This window comes from Anguilla anguilla, chromosome 4 (assembly GCF_013347855.1).
Source record: "Anguilla anguilla isolate fAngAng1 chromosome 4, fAngAng1.pri, whole genome shotgun sequence".
Taxonomy (NCBI): Eukaryota; Metazoa; Chordata; class Actinopteri; order Anguilliformes; family Anguillidae; genus Anguilla; species Anguilla anguilla.
The window spans coordinates 49,667,980-49,690,288 of NC_049204.1; the positions used below are offsets into that span (position 1 = coordinate 49,667,980).

General features: G+C 40.5%; 1 protein-coding gene across 7 annotated transcripts; it reads left to right on the forward strand.

Moving 5' to 3' along the window:
• Positions 1 to 4,541: 4,541 nt before the first annotated feature.
• LOC118224779 (clavesin-1-like) lies at positions 4,542 to 20,820 on the forward strand. 7 transcript variants are annotated; one of them, XM_035412481.1, is made up of 7 exons: positions 4,542 to 4,748; positions 5,160 to 5,268; positions 5,992 to 6,484; positions 9,155 to 9,329; positions 13,884 to 13,994; positions 14,593 to 14,825; positions 20,133 to 20,820. In XM_035412481.1, exons 3-7 carry the CDS (start codon positions 6,084 to 6,086, stop codon positions 20,215 to 20,217), a joined length of 1,005 nt encoding a protein of 334 aa, XP_035268372.1. In that variant the 5' UTR covers positions 4,542 to 4,748; positions 5,160 to 5,268; positions 5,992 to 6,083; the 3' UTR covers positions 20,218 to 20,820. The 7 variants fall into 7 exon arrangements, with proteins under 7 accessions (XP_035268372.1, XP_035268374.1, XP_035268369.1 ...); XM_035412478.1 differs by having other exon boundaries at positions 4,543 to 4,748; positions 5,939 to 6,484; XM_035412480.1 differs by lacking the exon at positions 4,542 to 4,748 and adding an exon at positions 4,766 to 4,921 and having other exon boundaries at positions 5,939 to 6,484.
• Positions 20,821 to 22,309: the final 1,489 nt, after the last annotated feature.

Genomic DNA, 22,309 nt, shown 5'->3' on the forward strand with positions numbered 1-22,309 from the left:
AGGACCTAACAAAACACAGACCTCAGGGATTACAAAATCATATTTGCCTATAAAAGAAACAAGAACCTCAAAGACCGTCTGGTAAGTAGCAAGCTACTAGAAATCAACATGGTGCTCACACAACACCCGATATTTTACAAACAGGCCACTGCAGCCAATCGCAGGACATTGTTGGCCTCTTATCACTAGGGATATGGTGAGTTTAATTCAGTCAGGGATTTGCTTACTGCAATATTAGCTCTTCCTAATTACGTGCCAGGCGCCTACTGCCTACCAATTAGAATGGATTCGTCTGTACCAATGACTCTCATAGAAACCACAAACCAGATTGTAAGTGCAACACAGATGATCATGCAGTATTTGCATGGAATTAGCTATTACTTCTTCAAATCCAGAAATTTTGACAATGATTATTTGTATATATGATGCATGTATGTGTATAATGCATTTTTTGCTTCCATTAAATTGGAATACATGTGTCATTTTGAAGTGTGCTTTCTTTAACTGTTTCACATTACGCAATTTGGAAAGGTTGAGTTATCATTGCATCTTTATTGGCACTGTCCTCAAGAAATCACTTTGCTGGATCATGGCCTGCACATTACTCCTTTGCAATTGTGCTATGAAGGACAGAATAATAAATAAGATCTGATTTATTGACCGAGGAAATGCAAAACTAGGACAGACAAGTTCCACTACTCAGCAGAATACCATCTCAAGGAGAGGGCAGCTTTTAATCCACAATCTGGCTGCATCTCCCTCATGTCACCACAGGAGGGAGTCCGATTCAAACCTAACATTTAACACACACTTAACTGGTTGAGTCTGGGCAGGGGAGTCATGTTTTCCTTTCTCAGGTCTTACATACACAGGACTGCTAGCAAAGGGCTGGGGAAGAGGTGCTCTTCCAGATTAAATCTGCAACTGTCTGACCTGAATGCACTAGTAGGTGCTTTGAAGCAAATGCAAAACTTCAACACCATTACCAATTTTATTTTATTTTAAAAAAAATTGTATTACTAATGTTAAAATTATACACTAATGCAGTATTCAAACAGAATTGCCAACAGAGAGATCACTAGACCTTTTGCATTTCTGCATGATGACTATCTACTCTGTGACTATCTACTCTCTTCCAAAACACTTCTAATCCATCATGCATGCATTTGTGGACATTCTAGTTCTCTGTCCCTTTTTACACTTTAAAAATGAGTGTCAAAAATTTTTGACGGTTGTGATAATTATTTCTATTCATATACTTTTCAGTGAACAGTGTGAAAGTATATCTGTACAGTGAGAAACTAAATTTTTATTACCACCAGGGCATTAACCCCACACACGCATCAGTAAAGTGAATCTTTGGATCACACTTCCACAGTGGACGTTCTAACTGACAGATAGAATGTCCACTGCACATTCATTACATGTAGAAACATAATTAAACAATTATTTGTCAGTTATGCCTGATGGCCAGGCTTGAGGACAGCAATACTAGCCAGCGAACAGCTGCACTTTCACACCTTCATTCAAGCCTTACACAGGCAATAACATGACCCAGAATGCACTGGATTTCGCTCCACTAGAGCTGAGCTAGCAGGTAATAAACAGTATTCATGCCCTATTCATTTGCATTAGTGGGAGGGGTGAACAGATGGTCAATCAAGCCTGCTGTGGTCTTTGCTCACTGGCTGTCCTGGGAGTCGGCGGGGGGAGCCATGGGTAAAGAAGCTGTTTTGAACAAATATGGAAAACCATAGAATGCTTCTGTCATGTTGAGCACATGGAAGTTCCCATTGTGGTATTATGGTTAAGCATACTTCTGCTCTAGAATCAGCCACGCCTCTCCGAGCAGGTGAAATGCTGTTAAATAGGTCTATTACCTCTCAGCAAGGGAACGCTTGGACCACATATACGTGGCCTTGTAATCACACGGATGGTTTTTCTGTGCCATCATCAGTCAGATGTTGCTGTAAATGTTTTTTTATTTGGAATTCATGTGGATTTTGGTAAATGGTAAATGGACTGCATTTATATAGCGCTTTTATCCAAAGCGCTTTACAATTGATGCCTCTCATTTGCCAGAGCAGTTAGGGGCTAGGTGTCTTGCTCAAGGACACTTCGACGCACCCAGGGCGGGGTTCGAACCGGCAACCCTCTGACTGCTAGACAACCGCTCTTACCTCCTGAGCTATGTCGATTTGAAAGGTGCAAGGAATAAATGCAGTTTTGTGAATCACCATGCAACTGGGTCAGCCATTTTGATAAAATGAGGCTTTATAAAGAGAAAGGCGTTTCAAAACGAAAATAAATGAGATGCACACATTCTCTGAATAAAGAATTTATGACACAAACATGTCGTCTCTCAGTATCGAAGTAAAAAACACCACACACTCAAACAACACAATACTTAATATCTAATATATGTATATATAGATAAGTGACAAATTAAAGTAAAAACTTGAACAAATGAATGGAGAAACATAACAAATGCAGATGCTTCCATACAGGTATATCACATGATAAAATTAAGCAATTAACATCCTATCATGCTCTCTGATATGTATAAAAATGCTGAGCAGGCCCAATTGACCACGATTTTGAATCAAAATGGCAAGATGAAAAGGTCTAAGTAACTTTGAAATTGGGTTCATTATTGGGGCATGGATGGCAGGAGCTTCAGTCACAAAGTCTCCTCAATTGGCTAGTGTTTCAAAAGGAACAGTGACTAAAGTGGCATCTGCATTTAGATCTTTGAGAAAGACATTAGTAAATAAGGTTGGAAATTGTGGGCAAACGTGCACTTTCAATGACCCTGATGGTTGTGCATTATTGTGATATGTAAGGAAAAACAAAAGAGCAACTCTTTCTCAGCTGACTGAAAATGTCAATGCAGGATTTGATCTGACTGTGTCAGCAAGAACAGTCCATCGACAATGACATAGAGAGTGATATATAGGGTTTCAGTGTATAAACCCCTCATTACAAAAACAAGTGCACAGTTGAGAGTTTTTTGGTGGAAAAGGGCACTGGTCAAAAAGAGATGTGGAAAAAAGTGATATGGGTGCCATATTCTCAACAAGTGGGCTAGTGCATGTGTGGTGTACAACAAGAAAAAGGTACAGGCCTGAATTCTTGACCTCTGCAGTGAGGGGTCCGGTGGCTCTGTTATGCTGTGGGGGGAATTTTCCTGGGTGGTCTCTTCCAGAAAGACAATACCCTCATCCACAGGGCATGAAGGGTCACTGAATGGATTGATGAGAATGAAAATGACGTGAATCATATACTATCGCCTATCTATCCCCAATTGAACACCTATAGGACATTTCTGACTGTGTTGGACAATGCACTCCACCACCATCATCAAAACAGCAAATGAGGGAATATCTTTTAGAGAAATGGTGTTCTATCCCTCCAGTAGAGTTCCAGAGACTTGTAGAATCTATGTTAAGGTGCATCTAAGCAGTTCTGGTGGCTTGTGGTGGGCCAACACCTTACTAAGACACTTCATGTTGTTTTTTCCTTTAATTTGTCTCTTGTCACGTGTGCACGTATATATATATATATAACTGAATTGTCAGCCTAGAGGCTGTATATAGTTAACACAGCCATACATACGTTTGATATTGTGACCTCTGACCTCTGATAGCCTAATGTTGGCTATGTAGCTTTATAAATGCCACTGTTGTGGAATGAATCCTAGTTGATTTCATGAAAATCACTAGCTCGCCCGCTTGATTAATAATTAAGCATAACTAATTATGACACAAGACATCATGCTTTGATGTCACGTAGTGTACTCCTGGGATAAGTTCAGTTGTCCTGCGTAATTACACATTATTCTTGTTTTCCTGCATGCGATCGGAATAATCATTAAAATATGCATAGATTAGCTGACCCCCACGCGTTTGCCCGCAGAGCACAGCGTGAATATCCTGCACTTTCGTAAATATTAATGATCTGCTTACTATGAACATCAATACAAATCAAATGGAGTATGGTAGAAAGGGGGTCCGTAACGGTGTGTTCCTCATTCAGTCGTTCTCTATTGTACTCCCAGTATACTTAAGGCAATTAGCATTATGTAATAATTGCCTTAATGCAGCCTTTTTACCTTCCTCGGTTAGTCTCAGACTAGTTTTTGTCTGCATGTGTTATTTTGTTATTAAGGAGTGGTAATAGCCTTCATTTAGGTACCAAAAAAGCCAGTAATTAGGCGACTACAAGTCATAATAGTGTTTAATTATGCAATTAGGGAATGACTTAAATTAAAACAGCCACGAGCAGGGTATTATATTGTACCAAGCTGCAGGATACAAATTTGTATATGGTATATTAACATGGACGTCTTTGCCCGCATTAGCCTACGTATTGTGGCGTTCACAATTAATTGCTTCAATTTTTTTCCAACCAAAAAATAAAAAATAAAAAATAAAAATGAACCTTTTTTCATTTGATTGTATTTTTCGGCCATAAAAGCTATTTTAAGACACGAAGGAAAATAGACTGTGTTCAAGCATCCTTTGGACCGAGAAGAAACCTGGCACCATATGGGAGGACCAAATGGGCACAGCACACGCCTTCCAGTGTATCCGAATCACATTCGAGAGTATGGTGCTGTAGCGTCACTGGGGAAAAAAGCAATAGGCTACGTCAAAAACGTGAATCTTCATTTGCAGCATTGTTAAAAAAACGTACATAGGGTTTGGAAACTATAAAGGAAAAGAGGAAGAAATACATTGACCAGAGAGGTAAGAATCGCTTTTAGAACGAAATAACGGACATATTACAACAATAATCACACCATTGCAGTATTCCGGTGTGCGGTTGCTTCAGAACCATTTCGCCTGGACAGCTAAGAGAAGCTCTACATATCCAACACTTTCATCCTCATTCCCATATCTTCCATTTGTACCGCATCCTGGTGAGCTCACACTTTGGTATTGCCTTACCCCTTTTCGGGTCTTATCCTCAGGGCATTTTCTCAGTATGTTTCTTTAAAATGAGACGGCTGCCTGTGGGTTGGACTAATTCAGACGTAGGGCACACAGCGAAATACAAAGAAAAGTTATTGCACCGAATGGGGTGCGTCCGTTCATAGGATGGTCAGGGCGGCTTCATTTCAAACATAAGTGGTTTATTTTATTGCTCTGCGTTTGTAGACTGCTGATGGCCAACATCTTGATCATCGAAACCGTATATCTGCAATACCGAAATGCGTTTCATCAGCTGGACACCTAGTAGCTTTAGGGCAAGGACTCAGCATTGATAGTAAGTATTCAAGAAGGTATTACTAACCTTTAATCTAATCACCATGTCATTAGTTTGGAAATTTGAATTTTGCGTTATTTTCATTTACATTCATTGCCATTCAAAACCTCTTCCAAAACGATTCCACTTAACATAAATTATATAGAATCGCGATGTACCCGCAAATCTGAGCCATAGTATAGACAATACGAGAACAATATCAGAGGGCTTTGTATTATTTCCATCGCGAAATGCCATGAAATTCATTTCTATGTACAAATTAAACATGTAGCTATTACACGTGGTTCAGTGGTGCGCGCTATTGAATCTTGCTCATAGCTGCATATCTTTTTTAAATAGAAGTGGGATAATTGTTTGACACGTTGTCGACAGCGATGGACGTATTTTGCCATCCAGAAAAATGGAGGTTTATTACCTGTGCCGTAAAGAATGTCAGCCAGAATGAATTAAACGCAGAGAAGGTCCGATAAGCAGAATTAGTCATCAGGACACCGTGTATTTTGCAGCGAATTTCAGCTGTTTGTTACAGGTATAACTACAAACATACTCAATTTTTCATTTCTTCTTTTTATGTCATTGCCTAAATATGCTATTTAATGAATCCATAAACACGAACACATTACTGCTCACAGTACTGGTTGTTATGCACTGTGTCTCTTTCTGTTTTAAGGGTCCTGAATACAGCTGGACACATCCTTATTTGACCTCTTGGGCATCCTGCAGGGGGATCTTTTCAACGATGCATAGACTCACAGGTATACCTACACACCCCACCAGCACCCCCTGTTTCTGAAAATCAAGAGATTAGGAACTCCATGAGGTACACGATGACCCATCTGCAAGCAGGTCTGAGCTCTGAGACGACGGAGAAGGCACGTCTAGAGCTGAATGAGAACCCGGACACCCTGCACCAGGACATCCAACAGGTGAGGGACATGATCATCACCCGGCCCGACATTGGGTTCCTGCGCACGGACGACGACTTCATCCTGAGGTTCCTCAGGGCTCGCAAGTTCAACCAAATCGAGACCTTCAAGCTCCTGGCCCAGTACTTCCAGTACCGCCAGCAGAACCTGGACATGTTCCAGAGCTTCAAGGCCGATGACCCCGCGATCAAGCGGGCACTGATGGATGGGTTCCCGGGTGTCTTGGAGACCCCAGATCAATACGGGAGGAAGATCCTCATTCTCTTCGCCTCCAACTGGGACCAGAGTAGGTAAATACTTACATTGGGGCTTTCCTTTTGCCTTTCAATGCCATTGCTAGTAATTTAACTGTTATTATATAAAGCATATATATAAGGCATTTTAACAAAGCATTATCAGCAGCATGCTATCTACCTCAGCGAGAAATTTATGGAGGGATGTGTTTGAGTTCTGTACTAGCAACTGCATAGCAGCTCCTCTTCCTGGTGGGGCTCTTCTGACTTCACAGAACACCAAAACACTTGTGGTTTTTGGATTATTTTTTATAATGCATTATTAGTAATACTGTGACAGGCATAAGCATGCATGGATCACCTAATTATTGAGGTACGATATGCATGGTAACTACTGTGCTTAATGGCTTCTCATCAGAATAACAGAGTACAAATATGTGCAGTCACAAAAGAACATGGTCTGTTTCCAGATTCAGATGACTTCTGCCTCTACTCTGTCAATATTTTTTTCACTCAGGGGGCATGTTTTGGGATCAGTCAGTCCATCAAACTAGTTGATGGGTAAAATTGGTTTTTGAGTGGATCATTTTGCGATTTCTCCATTAAAAGTCTACCAGCATTAATAGGTAATGTAAACAGAAAAAGGAGCCATTTAGATGTAGCTAAGAAATGCAGGCACTCTCTGAAAAGTGAAAGTGGGGCATTCGAGTGGAGGGAAGAGTTATCGCTATGGACAAGGAGAGTGGGAATGTCTGTACCCTGTCACAGCCCTAAGGGCAAACATACATTATGCTCTACAGCTATCAGCCTCCAAATGCTATGGAAGAGATGAGCATTTTCAGATGGCTGCCTCAGACCCATAGAATATGATTGTTTGGATGGCGCTGTATTTTATTAATTGTCTTCATAAGAGCCAGTGACCTGTTATTTGCAGGTTGTTTGTGTTGGTTTCCTCTGTGTTCCTCTTTTTAAGGACTGTTAAAAATTTCACTGAGATATTTAGCTGGTGACCTGTCTTCTTATTGCATTTCCATTAAAAAAGTAACTCCTGGTTCTGAGGTTTTATATTTGCATCATCTAAAATGCAGGCTCTTGGACTAACCATGAGACCAGTACTCATCTAAAACACATATGTCCTATATCAGCTAAATCTATACCTCTGAACACAAACTTGTTCTTTAATATCAAAGGATGTGCTTTTATATATTTTATGTATTACTGAGCTGAGTTGGTCACAGTTTGTTCTTAATCATAGATTTTTTTCACATAATAAGGGAATATTTACTTTGAGTAATAATGAGTCGTGTATCATGCAATGCTGTGAAGTATTGCTATCTGTCCACTGGTACCATTTTCTTTCACATTCAAATTATAGAAGAAACATGCTTCATGTAGGAGGAAGCCACAAAATGCTGCAGTGCTGCTAGTTTTGCTGTATCTTGCAAGATACTGCTAATCAAGAGCCCTCTTCTTCTTCTGAGGCTCTGGGCCCAGAAACCAAAAGGACAGTCAAAAGGGGAGAGGGGCAATTGATTGATAAAGCTCATGGCCCCTAAATAAGGTTAACATGGCCCTTTGGGAGTGACTGTAGAGCGTCCTTCCTTACTCTGTAAAGTCAGTGCATGTGATTTAATATTCTTTAGGCGCAAGTATTCAGGCGTTAAGTTTGGTGTTAATCTCAGGACACAATCTCAATTTCAAAACTTGGCAATGTTTACAACTAAGAAAGTGTTGGCACTGCACTCAACTGCAATGACATTGTCATTGTGCCTCTGCAGCCATTTTGAATGGGAAATGGCCCACACATCACTGATGCATGAATGATATTTCATCTTTGAACAAATGACCATGCACTTTGCAGATGCAGCTGTAAAGTTCTGTAGAACATGTGTGTGCAGTCAGTACTGCTGGTGCCTATTACACTAGCATTTGGTTTAATTAGTGCAATCAATTTCAGCAGAGAGACAGGCTAACAAATGTATGCTGGTTAAAACATACATTGGGAGGTCTATCACCTCCCAATGTATCACATCTATCTCAAGGTTTGAGGTGAAGCAGAGGAGAATAGGGCTGGCTTTTAACAAAATTACTTTAACTGGTAAATTGCATAACCACATGGTTTTCCACGAGTAGTAGCATTTCAATCGGGTGGATTATGACCCTCCATTCAGATGATGTATTTAATTTCATTACACATTTGTTTAGATGTTCATTGGGCTGTCTGGGTAGCCCTCTTTCTTGATTTGCTTTGATCTAATTTCTAAGCATGACTGTGGGCCTTCCTGTGTTGCTTTCAGGATGACCTTGAGAGAAAGGGGAGTGGCTCTCTTTTACATTTCTGCTTTATCCAGAAGGCAGAGCATTTATGCACCTGATTTTCTGGATGTTTGCACGTCACGAAAAAAAATTTAATAAATAAAAGCTTAATGAGATATGGGCTTGAGGAGAATATCTACACACCCTGTTCCACTGGTATCAGATGGGATTTGTAGTGTTGGAGTGTTCATATGTCATAATTATAAACGCTTGTCCTTCACAGTTGCGAGGCTCTCTCCTCTGTCAATTTCAATTAGAGTTCTAATCCTATAAGGAATACACTGTTACAGAGGGGGGCAAGATGGAAAGCTTGTCATAGTCATTACGATGTGGAAGTATCTGCTGGCTCAGTGACAGAGACTCGTCCAAATAAAGCTCCCTCACAGGCTTCTCCCTCTGTCTCTCCCACAGGAACTCTTTCACAGACATCTTGCGGGCCATCCTCCTGTCCCTGGAAGTCCTGATAGAGGACCCTGAGCTGCAGATCAATGGCTTCATATTAATCATCGACTGGAGCAACTTCTCCTTCAAACAAGCGTCCAAGCTCACGCCCACCATGCTCAAACTTGCCATCGAAGGACTGCAGGTAGGCCACGCTCTGTCTGGAGAGCTCGAGTGGGAATCCTCAGCTTATTGGAATATCAGACCGATGAGAAAGAGTCGACAAAAGGGCCGCTTCACAATTTTCTGTGAAATATAGCAGAGCATTAGTGCGGTGTGAGTGGTCTCGATGAACTTAAAATGAGCTGTTTCCTTGGCTGAAGATTTTACTCCACTCTAAAGTGCTCTGTCAAATCCGTTGCACTCAGTAGCTGCACACTATGTTGTCATGAGTAAAACTCACTAAAAGAGGAGAGGACGACAGGTATACAAGCACTCTTGTTCATGTTCATTATTTTGAATGGCTGTAGATCCACCAAAAAATCAATAGTCGAGTGTTGCTAAATTTTTCTAAGATAAGTTCCAGAGAAAAACCATTTTGTCAGCTTTATATTCCAACATAGACATCATCTTTGATCCAAAATTATTTTGATTTTTAACTGGCTTGTATAGAGTGGCTCTGTGATAGACAGTCCAGCTTCTTGTCCTGTTCAGAAAATGTCGGTGATTGTGTTACAAAGGCAAGGCGTGTGGATGACACCATATTGGGCCATCTCCTGGTATGAATAGATAAACAATACTTGACATTTCTGTTGATCCACCTTTACATATTGATGTAGCATCCTGTTGCTAAGTAACCAGATCAAGTTGAGAGTGGTATGTGTTTGGGTTTCCAACAGTGTGATATTCACAGCGTGTGCTATTGCTTTCTGACATTTGCTTGGAATAAATTATTATGATGTGATGACCATAAATTTCATGCTGTGAATGTATCGAAGGTCTCTTTCTTGACCACGGTAATTTCAAATGTAAATGTAAATTATCTTGCTTTACAATACAAATTTGACATTGGCCTTCATAATTCAATAATTTATTTTTTGTGATGAGAGTAATAGAAATCACAGCACAATAACTCTGATTCAGTGTTTTAAAAGGGAAAAAAAACTGAATTTAATATCTCAGATAGTATTAAACATATGAGATACCAGGATGAAGTAAAATACTTTATTTCTGAAATTAATTATACTGATATTTAGGCTCTTGTTTAAATGAGTAAGACCTCTTTGTCCTACAGATTGGTAAATTTGTGTATGATTGTGTATGATTTTTTATTTTCAAGATAAGCAAAGATGAATTATGTCTTTTCTTGGCTGTAGTAATTGCCTTAAAGACAGGAGTATGATGGACACAAACTGGCATTTTACTGGAGATAAGTTTTATCATTATATCAATAGAATTATAGTATAAGTAAGCTGTGTTGAGCATAATATATGTTTCTTTTCAGATTCCCAAATGCAGGAATAATAGGCCTCATTAAATATATTTTTATGTGGGTTGTTTGTCGTGCTTAAAGAAAGAAAATGTGAGTTCTGAGTCTATTATTTTCATTATTGGACTCAATCTTCAAATGTACACTTCACTGCAGCAGTGAAAGTAAAAACGGTTCAGCCAAGCCAAGTTCAGTTTTGTCATAAAATATACCTTTTCCAACAGATTATTTGATGTTATATTCTTTAAAAATGTAACAATTACATGTTGGGATTTAACATTTTTTTATAGCTGGCAAGGGTTTTGAGTTAGATGCTTTACAACTCTGTATTGTAGCCAATGACTGCTGCAAAGACTAATTTGAGAACAGAAGAAAATTATTTATGCTTTGAAATTGAGTGTGTACCAAGAAAGAAAATAGACACGAAGCCTGAGCTTTTCACTTGTTAGTCCAAGCAAAATATTTCAGATAAAATAATGTTTGGACAATAAAAAATATTCATAAAATTATATAAATGCAATGAAATGTTAAAATAATATCAATAATGTCTCATGTAAACTGATCACAAAAATTTAAAAAAGCTTGGAAACTCATCAACAATGAGGGCCTGAGCTCTTTTGCAGTTAAAGAGTGGAGACAATCCTCTTCATTATCTTGGCAGAGCAGGGAATCTGTGAAAGTGTCTTGGCTTTCATAACATTGTTGCCAATTCATTGTGGGTTGTGGTCAGGACTCTAGGAAATATCCCCCCTTCCATACACTCCCCAGCACAACAATTCTCTGACTGACTGACTGGTATCCTCAAAGGCAAAATACAGTCAAAATCAAATGGAGCAGAGCCAAAAGCAACAACCGCACTGCGTGGAGAAGGTGTTTTTAATTCAGGAGCTCTATTTAGACTATTCTCAATGGAGTGTGGTTTTCAAGTGTGTAATCAATCCACAGTCTAGGCAGCAGTACTGTTAAATCCAATGACTAAAACTAATATGTGTGCATTAGTGCCTTCTGAAAATATGTCTTGTAACATTGTTTTTTCTAACACGTTATGGGATTATTATAGGTTAGAAGGTCTGCCAATGTAATGTAAATGCCCCCCCCCCCCCACACACACACACACAATTATAGCTATAATTGTTTATATTAATTTAAGAATAGTGCAAACATTTTAACATGGAGCACCATATTGATTTTATAAGTCACTATGAGATTAATCCAATTTGTTTTTTTATTTATTTAAAAAAAAAAATTGTGATTAGAGCAAGCCTTGTCTTACGTAGCAGGGCCAGCCACTGTGGCTAGTGGTTTTTCAAGTTTGGCATTAGTAAGATTTCTTATCAATTACACTTCCAGCTCGACTAAAGAAGCAAGACACTAGAAAGCAAGCTGCATAGGCCAATGGGATGTGCACCCAGTGTGCACCCATATTTCATGGGAGTTGTAGTATCATGTTTGCCTGGGTCCAGACCTTTGAATGCAATCCACTGGAGTGTAACGAGTTGACAGTTCTGTCTGATATCAGGCTAGTATCATGTAGTACCACCTCAAAAATGGACTTATTTCAGATGCCTTTTTTAAACTACATTGATTTTTTAACATTAAATGCTACTAAAAGGTCACCTGCCAAAGTGGCTGGTAAGAATAACAGAATTACACGCCACTGCAGAATTTTTTCCGCATTTGGTGGGTGGCGGGTATTAATGTCAAGCCCTAGTTGGCAGTGAGATAATCACCTGTTAATAGTTGATTTCTGAATACCATTTGCCAGGTTTGCAGTCTTGAATCTTCTTTGCACACTGTACAAATGCTCAGTTATAGTTATTTTTTTGCACGTGGGGATATTTATGTATTTAGGAAATAAATTAAGAAACAGAAATCTGTGGACTTTCACATGCTTCTGCTGCCACACCCCACTGTACATCCTGTATGGGCGACCTATGCCTCTAACTAGAGCCACAATTACCCCCTTACAAACGCCGAGCTCACGTGCTGCACCACCCTCTTCTCATGGCCACACATTCCAGGAGCAGTGACATTGCCCACAGCAAACTAAGCTCCCCTCATAGTCAATATTGAATCTTTCTGTCCCTTAGATATCAAAACCGTTCATAGATATCATTTAGCCTGCATTTCAGAGTCAGTGGTAGTTCAGTGATATAACTTGTTCTAAAGCAAGTGAACTCAATGAATATTGAGACAGAATAGAGGGAGACATTTTGTTTGTTTTTTTCCCCTGCCAAGGAGGCTATATAACAATGTCCATCTGTACATTTGTCTGTCCATTCGTGACAGACATTTCTGGAAACGTAATGGCTGAGATTGCCATGAAATTTGTTGTGCACATTCATGTTCCCAAGAGGAAGAAACTTATTGCTTTAGGTGACCCCATGACCTCCCCTCCAGCACCACTATCAGGTCAAACCTTCAGTTTGTGATCAAAATATCTCGAAAAGTAATGGCCAGATTGCCAAAAAAATGTACTGTGCATATTCAGGGTCTCCAGAGGGAAAACAACGCATTGATTTTGGTGACCCCATGACCTTTCTTCTCGTGCCATCATCAGGCCAAACTTATCCAGAAAAGTAATGACTGGATTGCCAAGACAATTATTGTGAACATTCATGCGAGGGGAGATTGTTTTGCCTTGCCAGAGGTCTGCGCTCTACTGAGAGCATTCTTTCTAGTTTTGATATTAGTAATAATAAAAATATAAGGAGGGGATCCTTGAATCTTCCAGACCCAAAGAAAGCTCATAATCAGCATTAGTCATGTTAACTTTAATATATACAATTCCTTTAATATATACATTCCAAGCACAGAGCTCACTGCTGCAGTTGCTACAGGCAATTGTGAGAAACCCACTGCCTGAGCATCTGAGTGACTTTGTGACAGCTCTTTTGAAGGGGATGCCATGTTTTTCCTCCTACTGAACGTCACAAAAAAGAAAAATCTTTGTTTTGTTAGAATGGAAATCTGGACAGGAAATAGGTTCCTAATGCATGAAGACCCAAGGATAAGCTGTAGTCCTGATGACTCATCTCAGCAATTTAGGCTTGTTCCTGTTGCAGGCCAGTGTGATTTATAGTGTGATTGGATGAACTGGGTTACATCTAAGCCATTCAACGCTGTTACAGCTACAACATCGTTATTGTTAGAATACATTATTACATGCAAGTTGTTTCAGGCATTGTAGAGCACTGTCTGGCTCCAACGTAGTGCAGCAGTTTGATGCCTGGAAGTGACTGGATGGTTTCCTGTCTTTTTGGATTACAGGACAGCTTCCCTGCTCGATTCGGTGGAATCCATTTTGTCAACCAGCCGTGGTACATCCATGCTTTGTACACCATAATCAAGCCCTTCTTGAAAGACAAGACCAGAAAACGGGTAAGTACCTTTAATCCCTCTTCTTTCTGTCACACACAACCATCTCTCTCTCTCATTCTCTCTCTCGCTGTAGGCTAGGCTTTGCTATCTGAATCGCCACTCTGAATTCCAAGAGAAGCATCACTGTGTCAGTTTTGCAATAACAAAGAACATGGGGAAAAGAAGTGAATGCAAACTAAAGATAAAAAAATGTAAAATAATGAGATGAACATTGAAACCCAGACAAGAAGGTCCTTCCTATGGATTTAACACACTTAGTGTAATAAGGTCTAAAACAGAATTCAGCATGTTTTCATCCCATAAGAGTTGGTAATTGGTCTAAAAAGGACATCAGCTATGTGAACTGTCGTTGTTAGCATATGCTAAAATGGACTTCGACCATTTGCTGTGGATTTTCATTTAAGAATGCACTGCAGGACCATGTTGTGAGCTATCAGTCCTCTGACACTTGGACAGAAGCAATTTATTAGCAAACAGTGCTGCTTCATTTAACTGCACAGTATATTCAGCAGTATATACAATCATAATGTATTTGTACATTCTAAAAAAAATATGCGAAATAAAAATGGTTCTTACATTCTCGATTTCCTACCAACAGATTTTTCTCCATGGGAACAATCTGAACAGTTTACACCAGCTGATTTACCCAGAATGCCTGCCATCTGAGTTTGGTGGAACACTGCCGCCATATGACATGGGCATGTGGGCTCGGACACTGTTAGGACCGGACTATAACGATGAGACTGAATACACGCACACGTATGACGCCCTCCATGTGAAGGAGGCTCTGGGAATCTCTGATAAAGAGTGTTCTGACAAACTTATGAAAAGGTAAGACACCGCTGTCCTTTGTCCCATGCACAGGATATTTCATTCATTGATTTCATTTTATAGAATTCCATTCAGTTTATACAATCCTAATAGAAGAATTCAGAACTCACTCCTCAAAAGTTGCAGATATTCAAGTCAAGTAAGACTGTTGCCAAATGGTTAAGACTTGTCACAGAATGGTGGTCACAATTTTATATGATATATGATGTATTTATGTTGATATGTTGTAGCTGATGAGAGACATAGTTAAGGCCAGCAGGTTTTATTGTTTTCTTTAATGCAAGTTGTTGGCTACATTATACCCAGATGGGGAATATGGATTGGAGTCTGTTTTAATGGCCGCTTTTGCAGAGTTGCCACTGAGGTGTAGTTTTAATCTTAATCTTGAGGTCTCAAGGGTCTTCGTCTTACAAAGTCTAATCAAGGAAATATAATAGAAATCAAGAGTGAAAACAGAGGAGGAATTTTGCGCTCTCTTTGGATTCATGGATCCAGTGTGCTTATTCATTTTTTAATCCTGTTTTCTTCTTCTTTTTTTGTAATACCTGCAGCAAGATAAGACATCTTTCCTTAGTATGAAGTAAACAGTCCTCAGAGCTCTGAATAATGTAAATAATGAATTACAAATGGACAGCAACCTGTAGTTATTTTTTCCACCAGTTGTGATGTTGCCCTCAAACTCTTTCACTCCAGTTCCTTCAGAAAATTGCCTTGGCTCAAAACATTCCAGATAGATTATCGATGTGCATCTGACCGACACTAAACTCTAAAACCTGTATTTATATTTACAAATGGTTGTTTTTGCGGTTCCAGCTGTTTTTTTCCCCCCGCTTTTCCTGTTCCGTCTGCCGACACCGACCTACTGCAGCCTTTCTCTCGCAATAAATTTTCATCTCCCAGCCGAGAAGGGGCCAAAGGCTTTTTATCCAAACAAAAGAGAGAGCGAGAAAGGAAAAACACAGATGGAAAGAGAGCTGTTCGATGAACTATGACAGCTGGGGTCACAGGCCACAGATTCAAATTGTATCTACACTGCAATCACATGGTAGCTAAACTCAAACAGGAACAGCAGTACGAGGAAGGAGAAACATAGCTCTAATTGTTCCTCTCTACAGATTCCCTATCCTCTTTCAAAACTATGACTGCAGAATATTTATGTTTTTTCAGTCAAGAGGTACTCCAAAAATACTCCAAGAATAATTTATGAATTTATGGTACAAGGAATGGCTGAAATGAGGAGTGGTATCTGTAACACTTCTCCATTAGGTAGGTACGGAGATGGAGAAAATTCTGTGTGTGTGTGTGTGGGGGGGAGGGCTACCGTATATATTGAACGTGAGAAATGGTTTTAATGCATCTCTCTTGTCCCCGCAAAATAAAATAAAACAAATGAAAAATATTCAAAAATCCCACCCAGCATTCAAACCCACAGGGATCTTAAATGAAGAGGGGGGTTCCAGGATTTCGCTTAGTGTGTGAATGAGTCACGACAGAGCAGGCCGCTAGAGACTCCTCCCCCGTGCAATGATTTAATTAAAAATACCCATCCGAGATGAACCTCCAGAGATTGCGGTTGTCTTATTAAATCCTGTAGACAACCAAGTGTACCCACAACCACCCCATCCGCTTTATATCTCTTTCTGTCCCTGCTTGCTGTAATTAGAGTCTGACCCTGTGATACCGCAGCAGTTGGTGAGGGAAAGTGATTGTTTATTGTGTGAAAAAGAGTGACAGCAGATATCACCCGTCCATCTCTGTGAAGCAGAGAGGGAAACGGTGCCTGTATTGGCGTGAGAAATGTCACATGATCATAACTGCTCTGTTATGCCATCAATAAACACCTCCTCAGGCTAGAAAACTAGTGCCCAGCTGGTTTTTAAAGTTCAGTCTTTATGCTTCAGTCCTTATGTAACCATGGTCTCTATATTGGGATGTTTTTTTTGTAATACGCATGTCAAAGAGGACCTGACAGCTGCTGGGAAAGGAGGTGGCACATCAGGACCCCTGTACCCTTCATGCTTTAGTGACATATTATCCTCCATGAGTCCTAAATGTCCGCTTCTGAGAGTGCAGCACATCGGTCAGACCACACAAGCTGATGCGCAAAGTAAAAATGTTATAAAATATACATTATTCATTATATACTGTGTAAAATATATGCATGCATTTGCTATGTTGCTGCCAGAAATCTTCATTTTGTCTTTTACCATGGGCATACATAGACACGTGCATGACAGTCACATGTGTTAAAAAGGACGATCTTTCTCTGTTTCATGTTGTGCCAGACAGGTCCGTGCACCGGACCAGGCCAGGGTGATTACTGTGGCATGACTTGTTTATCTGGCTGTTAGTTTGTGGTGGGGGGAGGGGGAGGAGGATTGGGGGGCACCATTAGGTCAGGTTTTCTTCTCTGCCCAAGGGCTGTCTTTGCAGGATCTCTTTCCATCTGGCTTTGCGTAGGTTTAATCTGTGCTCAGCCTTGAGAGTGAAAGGAGAATGTCAGAAATTAGTAGACTCTGTAAGCTCCTTGCTGGGGAAAGCTGGATAAAGCAACAATATGCGGAGATTAGCACAGCTGGGCTGTGCGGTGGGGATTTATATACCAGTTGTGTTATTTAACTGTGCATTGACATACCAAACATAGTGTAGAGTACAGGGGGCCTGGACCCTGCTCACTACCAGACACACAGAACACTTCCCCATCTGTCATCTACAGATTCACTGACAGACGTCATTTCTGTCACATTGATAATGTCTACAGGGGCATGGTTATGTGTGCCATCATCAGCAATGTGATATAAGGGTAAGAGTACTGGGCTCAGAGTTCAACTGCAGTAGTCTGGGGGAGGCCAGGTAGATGACTGATGCTGTATACGTAACCTTATTTTCTTCAGCAAACATCCAACTACACAGTCATTGACTCAGCTTTTCATTATAGTTGACAGAAGGTCCATCTGGTCTACATTTGAACCTAATCCATTCTCTCTTCTCAATAATGCTTCCTCAAAAACAAAAAAAAAAAAGGTGGATCCTTGTCTGGTGATATTTTGAGTATATTTTCATCATTCCCTGAAATTGCACAGACTTGGCCACAGATGGTCCTATCTAATTCTGAATGTTGTTTATCTTTCAGTCACAGACGGTGCCCTTATGAACCCCTGAGTTTCCATTATGTCCTGTCAATCAAGAATGCTTAAACTGTATTGATACGCAATGAGTGACCTGCACTTAATTTAGGTCAAATTAGACAGCACAGTCTGGGTTGACCTTATTGCAAAGCTTTAGTTCTGAGGATATCAAGTCACACTTGTTTCTGGATTTTAATAAGGTTTGAGCAGCTCTGTGTTCTGAAGCATCATTGGAAGTCTCAGGAGTACACAATAAATCCTGTGCAAATGCAGTGGTTTGTTTTATCAAGAGGCACCTGTCCTCCCAAGCATTTTAAAGATATGAATAAATGGACTGCATTTATATAGCGCTTTTATCCAAAGCGCTTTACAATTGATGCCTCACATTCACCAGAGCAATTAGGGCTTAGGTGTCTTGCTCAGGGACACTTCGACATGCCCAGGGTGGGGGATCGAACCGGCAACCCTCTGACTGCCAGACAACCACTCTTACCTCCTGAGCTATGTCACCCCCTTACTAAAGATAAGATTTAAAGATACTGATCGGTGAGAGTGTTCGTTAACATTGCATGGTCACACAAATCACAGCAAAGGCTAAAGTTGGGAGGGCCGGGAGTTAGTGATAACTATCGTTAGAGAATGTTGTGGTTTGTTCTTAAATGACTGCATCTCTTAAAAAAGGGAGAGTTTCTGAGCGCGGAGCCTGGAATTTAGTCTTATTATTAATCAAGTTCCTTCCCACCATCGAAGCAACTGCAGGCAAATGAAATTGCATGAGAGGAATCCAGGGGCGAATTCTCAGTGGCGGTTATTCATGCTTCCAAATAAAGCAGGCCTCCTTTTGCACGATACTGCGTCATCTCCCTCCATGGCCTTTACTACCCCCTGAGCTGACTTCATCTGTCTTCCACACACCAATCAGTTCATACGTAACTGTCATCTGTGGCAGATGAAGGAAGAAGCCTGAATGTTCCAGATTGGCCGTGTTGCTACATCATCACAGTACTGGCATTGGAGCTGTGTCGATTGCTTCGGGCCATAATCTATGCTCCTCTGAGGCAGGTTTAGTGTTAACATTGGCAAAGGTAAAACTATCTGGGTCTTTTAAAAAAAAAAGAAATGTGGTATGAGTCTAGAAGACACCTGCCAGATCTCTCAGGATCCTTATTGAGATGAAATGAACCTGTAGTAAGATCTACGATTAGCATTATACTTTATATAAAAGTATGGAAATAATGATTACAGCTTCCAGATATGTGGAGTGAGGTTTCAGTATTCTGTCTTTCGTATTTGAATAATGCTTTTTTAACAGAGAAATCTCACAAAGATGCTTTACAGAATAACAAAAAGAAAAAAGAAAAAGCGCAAGCAGAGAAAATACCAGACCTGAATCCCCAAATAGCAAGCACATGAGGGAAAAAAAACTCCCAGTGGGGAGAAAAACTCTTAAATGGTGGCAAGAAAAAACTCCCCAATGGGAGGAAATCTCGGGAGGAACCCGGCTATAGAAGGGGAGCCAATCTTTCCCTGGCTGGCCTGGCGTAAAGCAGTGATTGAACAGAATGTGGCAAAAATGCAATAAGGAATTTATCACAGTAAATAAAACAGGTTAAGCTGGTTACAGTTGAGGTGATAGCTAACAAGAATAATAGAAAACCAAGTTTAGTATAGTGCAGTTTAGAGGGGCCGGGTAATATACCTGGAGCTCCAGGCTGCATCGAGGCATGTGCAGGGGAGGAACAGGGCTGAAGTGGTACACGACCATGGAGCGAGGGACAGGGCTGGAGCGCTCCCACAAACTCAGAGCGATCTCAGGCTGGAGGGGTCTGTGAACTCAGGGCAAGGTAGGGGCAGGCGCCCCGGGGAAAAAGAAGCAGAGAAGATAAGTTAGGCACTATAAAGTTTGTCAACACACAGAGCAAATGTACTATGTAATGCCACTACTACACTAAGCTACCTAGTAGGTCAGGTCTGTTAAGGCAAGCTAGTCACTTGACGCTAAGCTACTTAATGTGTCAATTCCGTAAAAAGGCCAGCTTGACAGAAGGTTTAACGGAAGTACATTCTGCTCAGTGGTTCCTAAAAGCTACGCTATGGATAGCTACATTCCAAACTGGTGCAGTTGTGATGCAGTGCACAAAAGACCAGGGCCCATTGTTTTTGCATCCGTCCCCTCCAGGTCTCAGTCAGTGGTGGAGCCGGGGACTCTGCGGCACCAGGACAGGGACGAGGACACGGTGCAGCCTCTGCTGGCTCTGGACTGAGACCGTCAGCCTCGGGCTGCCCCTGGAGCCGGGCACCAGACCTGCAGGACTGCACTACCCATCTTACAGGCAGCTCTCTCATCAGCCATCTCCTTCTGTTACTGATTCAAGCCCCCACAAACACTGCTGGACCATCCACTTTGCTGCAGCAAATAATGACATCACCAGGAGAAAAAAGCTGGAATTCCAGAATGAAGCTATACAGCAGCCTTGCTGTGTATGACTGTAAGTTCTTCTCTGAGGCGCAAAATGAAAAAACTGACCGATTACAAGCATTGTATATTAACTGGAGATTAAACTACCGTGGCCTCAGCAGTACGATGTATAACCGAATGTAAACTAAAGAGGTTAGATAAAACATAAATTTAAACATATTTAAAGTGTATGTACAGGTTCATTCATCCAAATGAGAGCAGTTTCCATATGCTGAAACTACATTAAAAATGGCATAGTGGTAACGTGGTAGAAGGTAGAGGTATCTATTCCAGTGTGAAGGTGACAGTGTAAACTGGTATACTGCCAAAAAACTTTTTTATATATTGTATTTTGTTTTCAATGCAGCTTTTGCCATATTCTGTGATTAAATTATTTTGAGCTCTGAAACAGTATGATAGATATTTTATTCTGGGATTAATTCATTTTTCATAGCTCTGTTTTGTACTAATTAGAAGTGCATTGTTCCCTTAGAGCTTTCAGACTCTCACTCTCACAACAACAGACACTGTATACACATAAAATTGATTGATTGCTCTCGATGATAATTGAGACAGGATCTTTCAGAAAAGTCAGTCAAGTGGGTTTGAGAAATGGATGCTAATGTGCAAATTTTAGTCAGTGTTATAAACCTGCACCATGCAGTGTCTAAACTTCTTCAGGATGTTGACAAGGCAGTATATCAAACTCAAAATTTCTATAGCCTATTTGCTTTTTTCCAAAGCTGTTCACCCACAATAACCCACCAGCCTTGACACTTGAAGGTTATGGTTTCTCTCAAGTGGGCAATTGCTGTGAACATCATTAAAATGGCACTCAGTCCCAGTCTGATTACAGGACCACTTCTCATCAGAGAGACAGATTGAGGCACTGGCCATATGATGGCCTTGTAGCCTATCCAGAGAGGACACTAATGAGGCTGCTATGCTGTTTATTTATATAATCTCCCACGCCACAGGGCATCCAGCCTCACTCTTGACTTCCATTAGAAGAACATGTTAGCGACTGAGGAAAGCTAATCTTGCTAGAATGAGCAGTGATGTATTTATTCCTCCCTTGATTGGTGACCAGGGCTGAAAATCAAAGTGCAAGGTTTTGTTTTTCATTTTGAATGAAGACATGAAGTGTTGCTAGTCATAAACAGGATAGTCACGGATATTGACTGAATGAAGGCTGGGGCCTAAACAACATAATAAGCACACATAGGACTTGTTAACTCAGTTAGTCATCGTTCCTGTGCATTTCTGTTCTTGTGCAGTAATTGCCTTGCCTGTTTCATAATGGCAATTCAGTATTCAGGACTATGGTGCAATGAAGCCAAAGAGGAGAAAAAAGCTGTCTTCTCAATCAAAGCACCAGACCACAACAAAAACTGTTTACAATTACCCCCCACCCCCACCCACTCAGGTCAGGCCTAAAAACACCCTGCAGTATTTCATGCTTTCTGACTTTATCATTAGCATTTACTTGGCATATTAATACTATCGCCACCCATCATACACTTGGCCTTTTTGAAAACCTACCTAGCTATAGCATTGAAAGAACTATGCAGAATGCTCATTTGTGGTGGTACAGTCATAAATCTTAACCAGAAGTTGCCCAGTGTTGTGGTTGTGGCTCCATTACGTTTCTAAATCCACCAGACACACCCACAAGCATCTCTATCCATTTAAAAAAATAATCTTTTAGATGAGAAAAATCTGCCACCTCCACGGAGTTTGAGCTTTTGTTACTTTCTTTCAGAAATATTTAGAGTAATTCTGACTCTTGGCAAACAAACTCCCAAGGGTTACCTTTCAGAACGGACTAGGATTGTATTTTTTGTCAAAACGGTTCAAGAATAGTACGTTTTAAATAAAGTATTTTATTTTGGGTATGT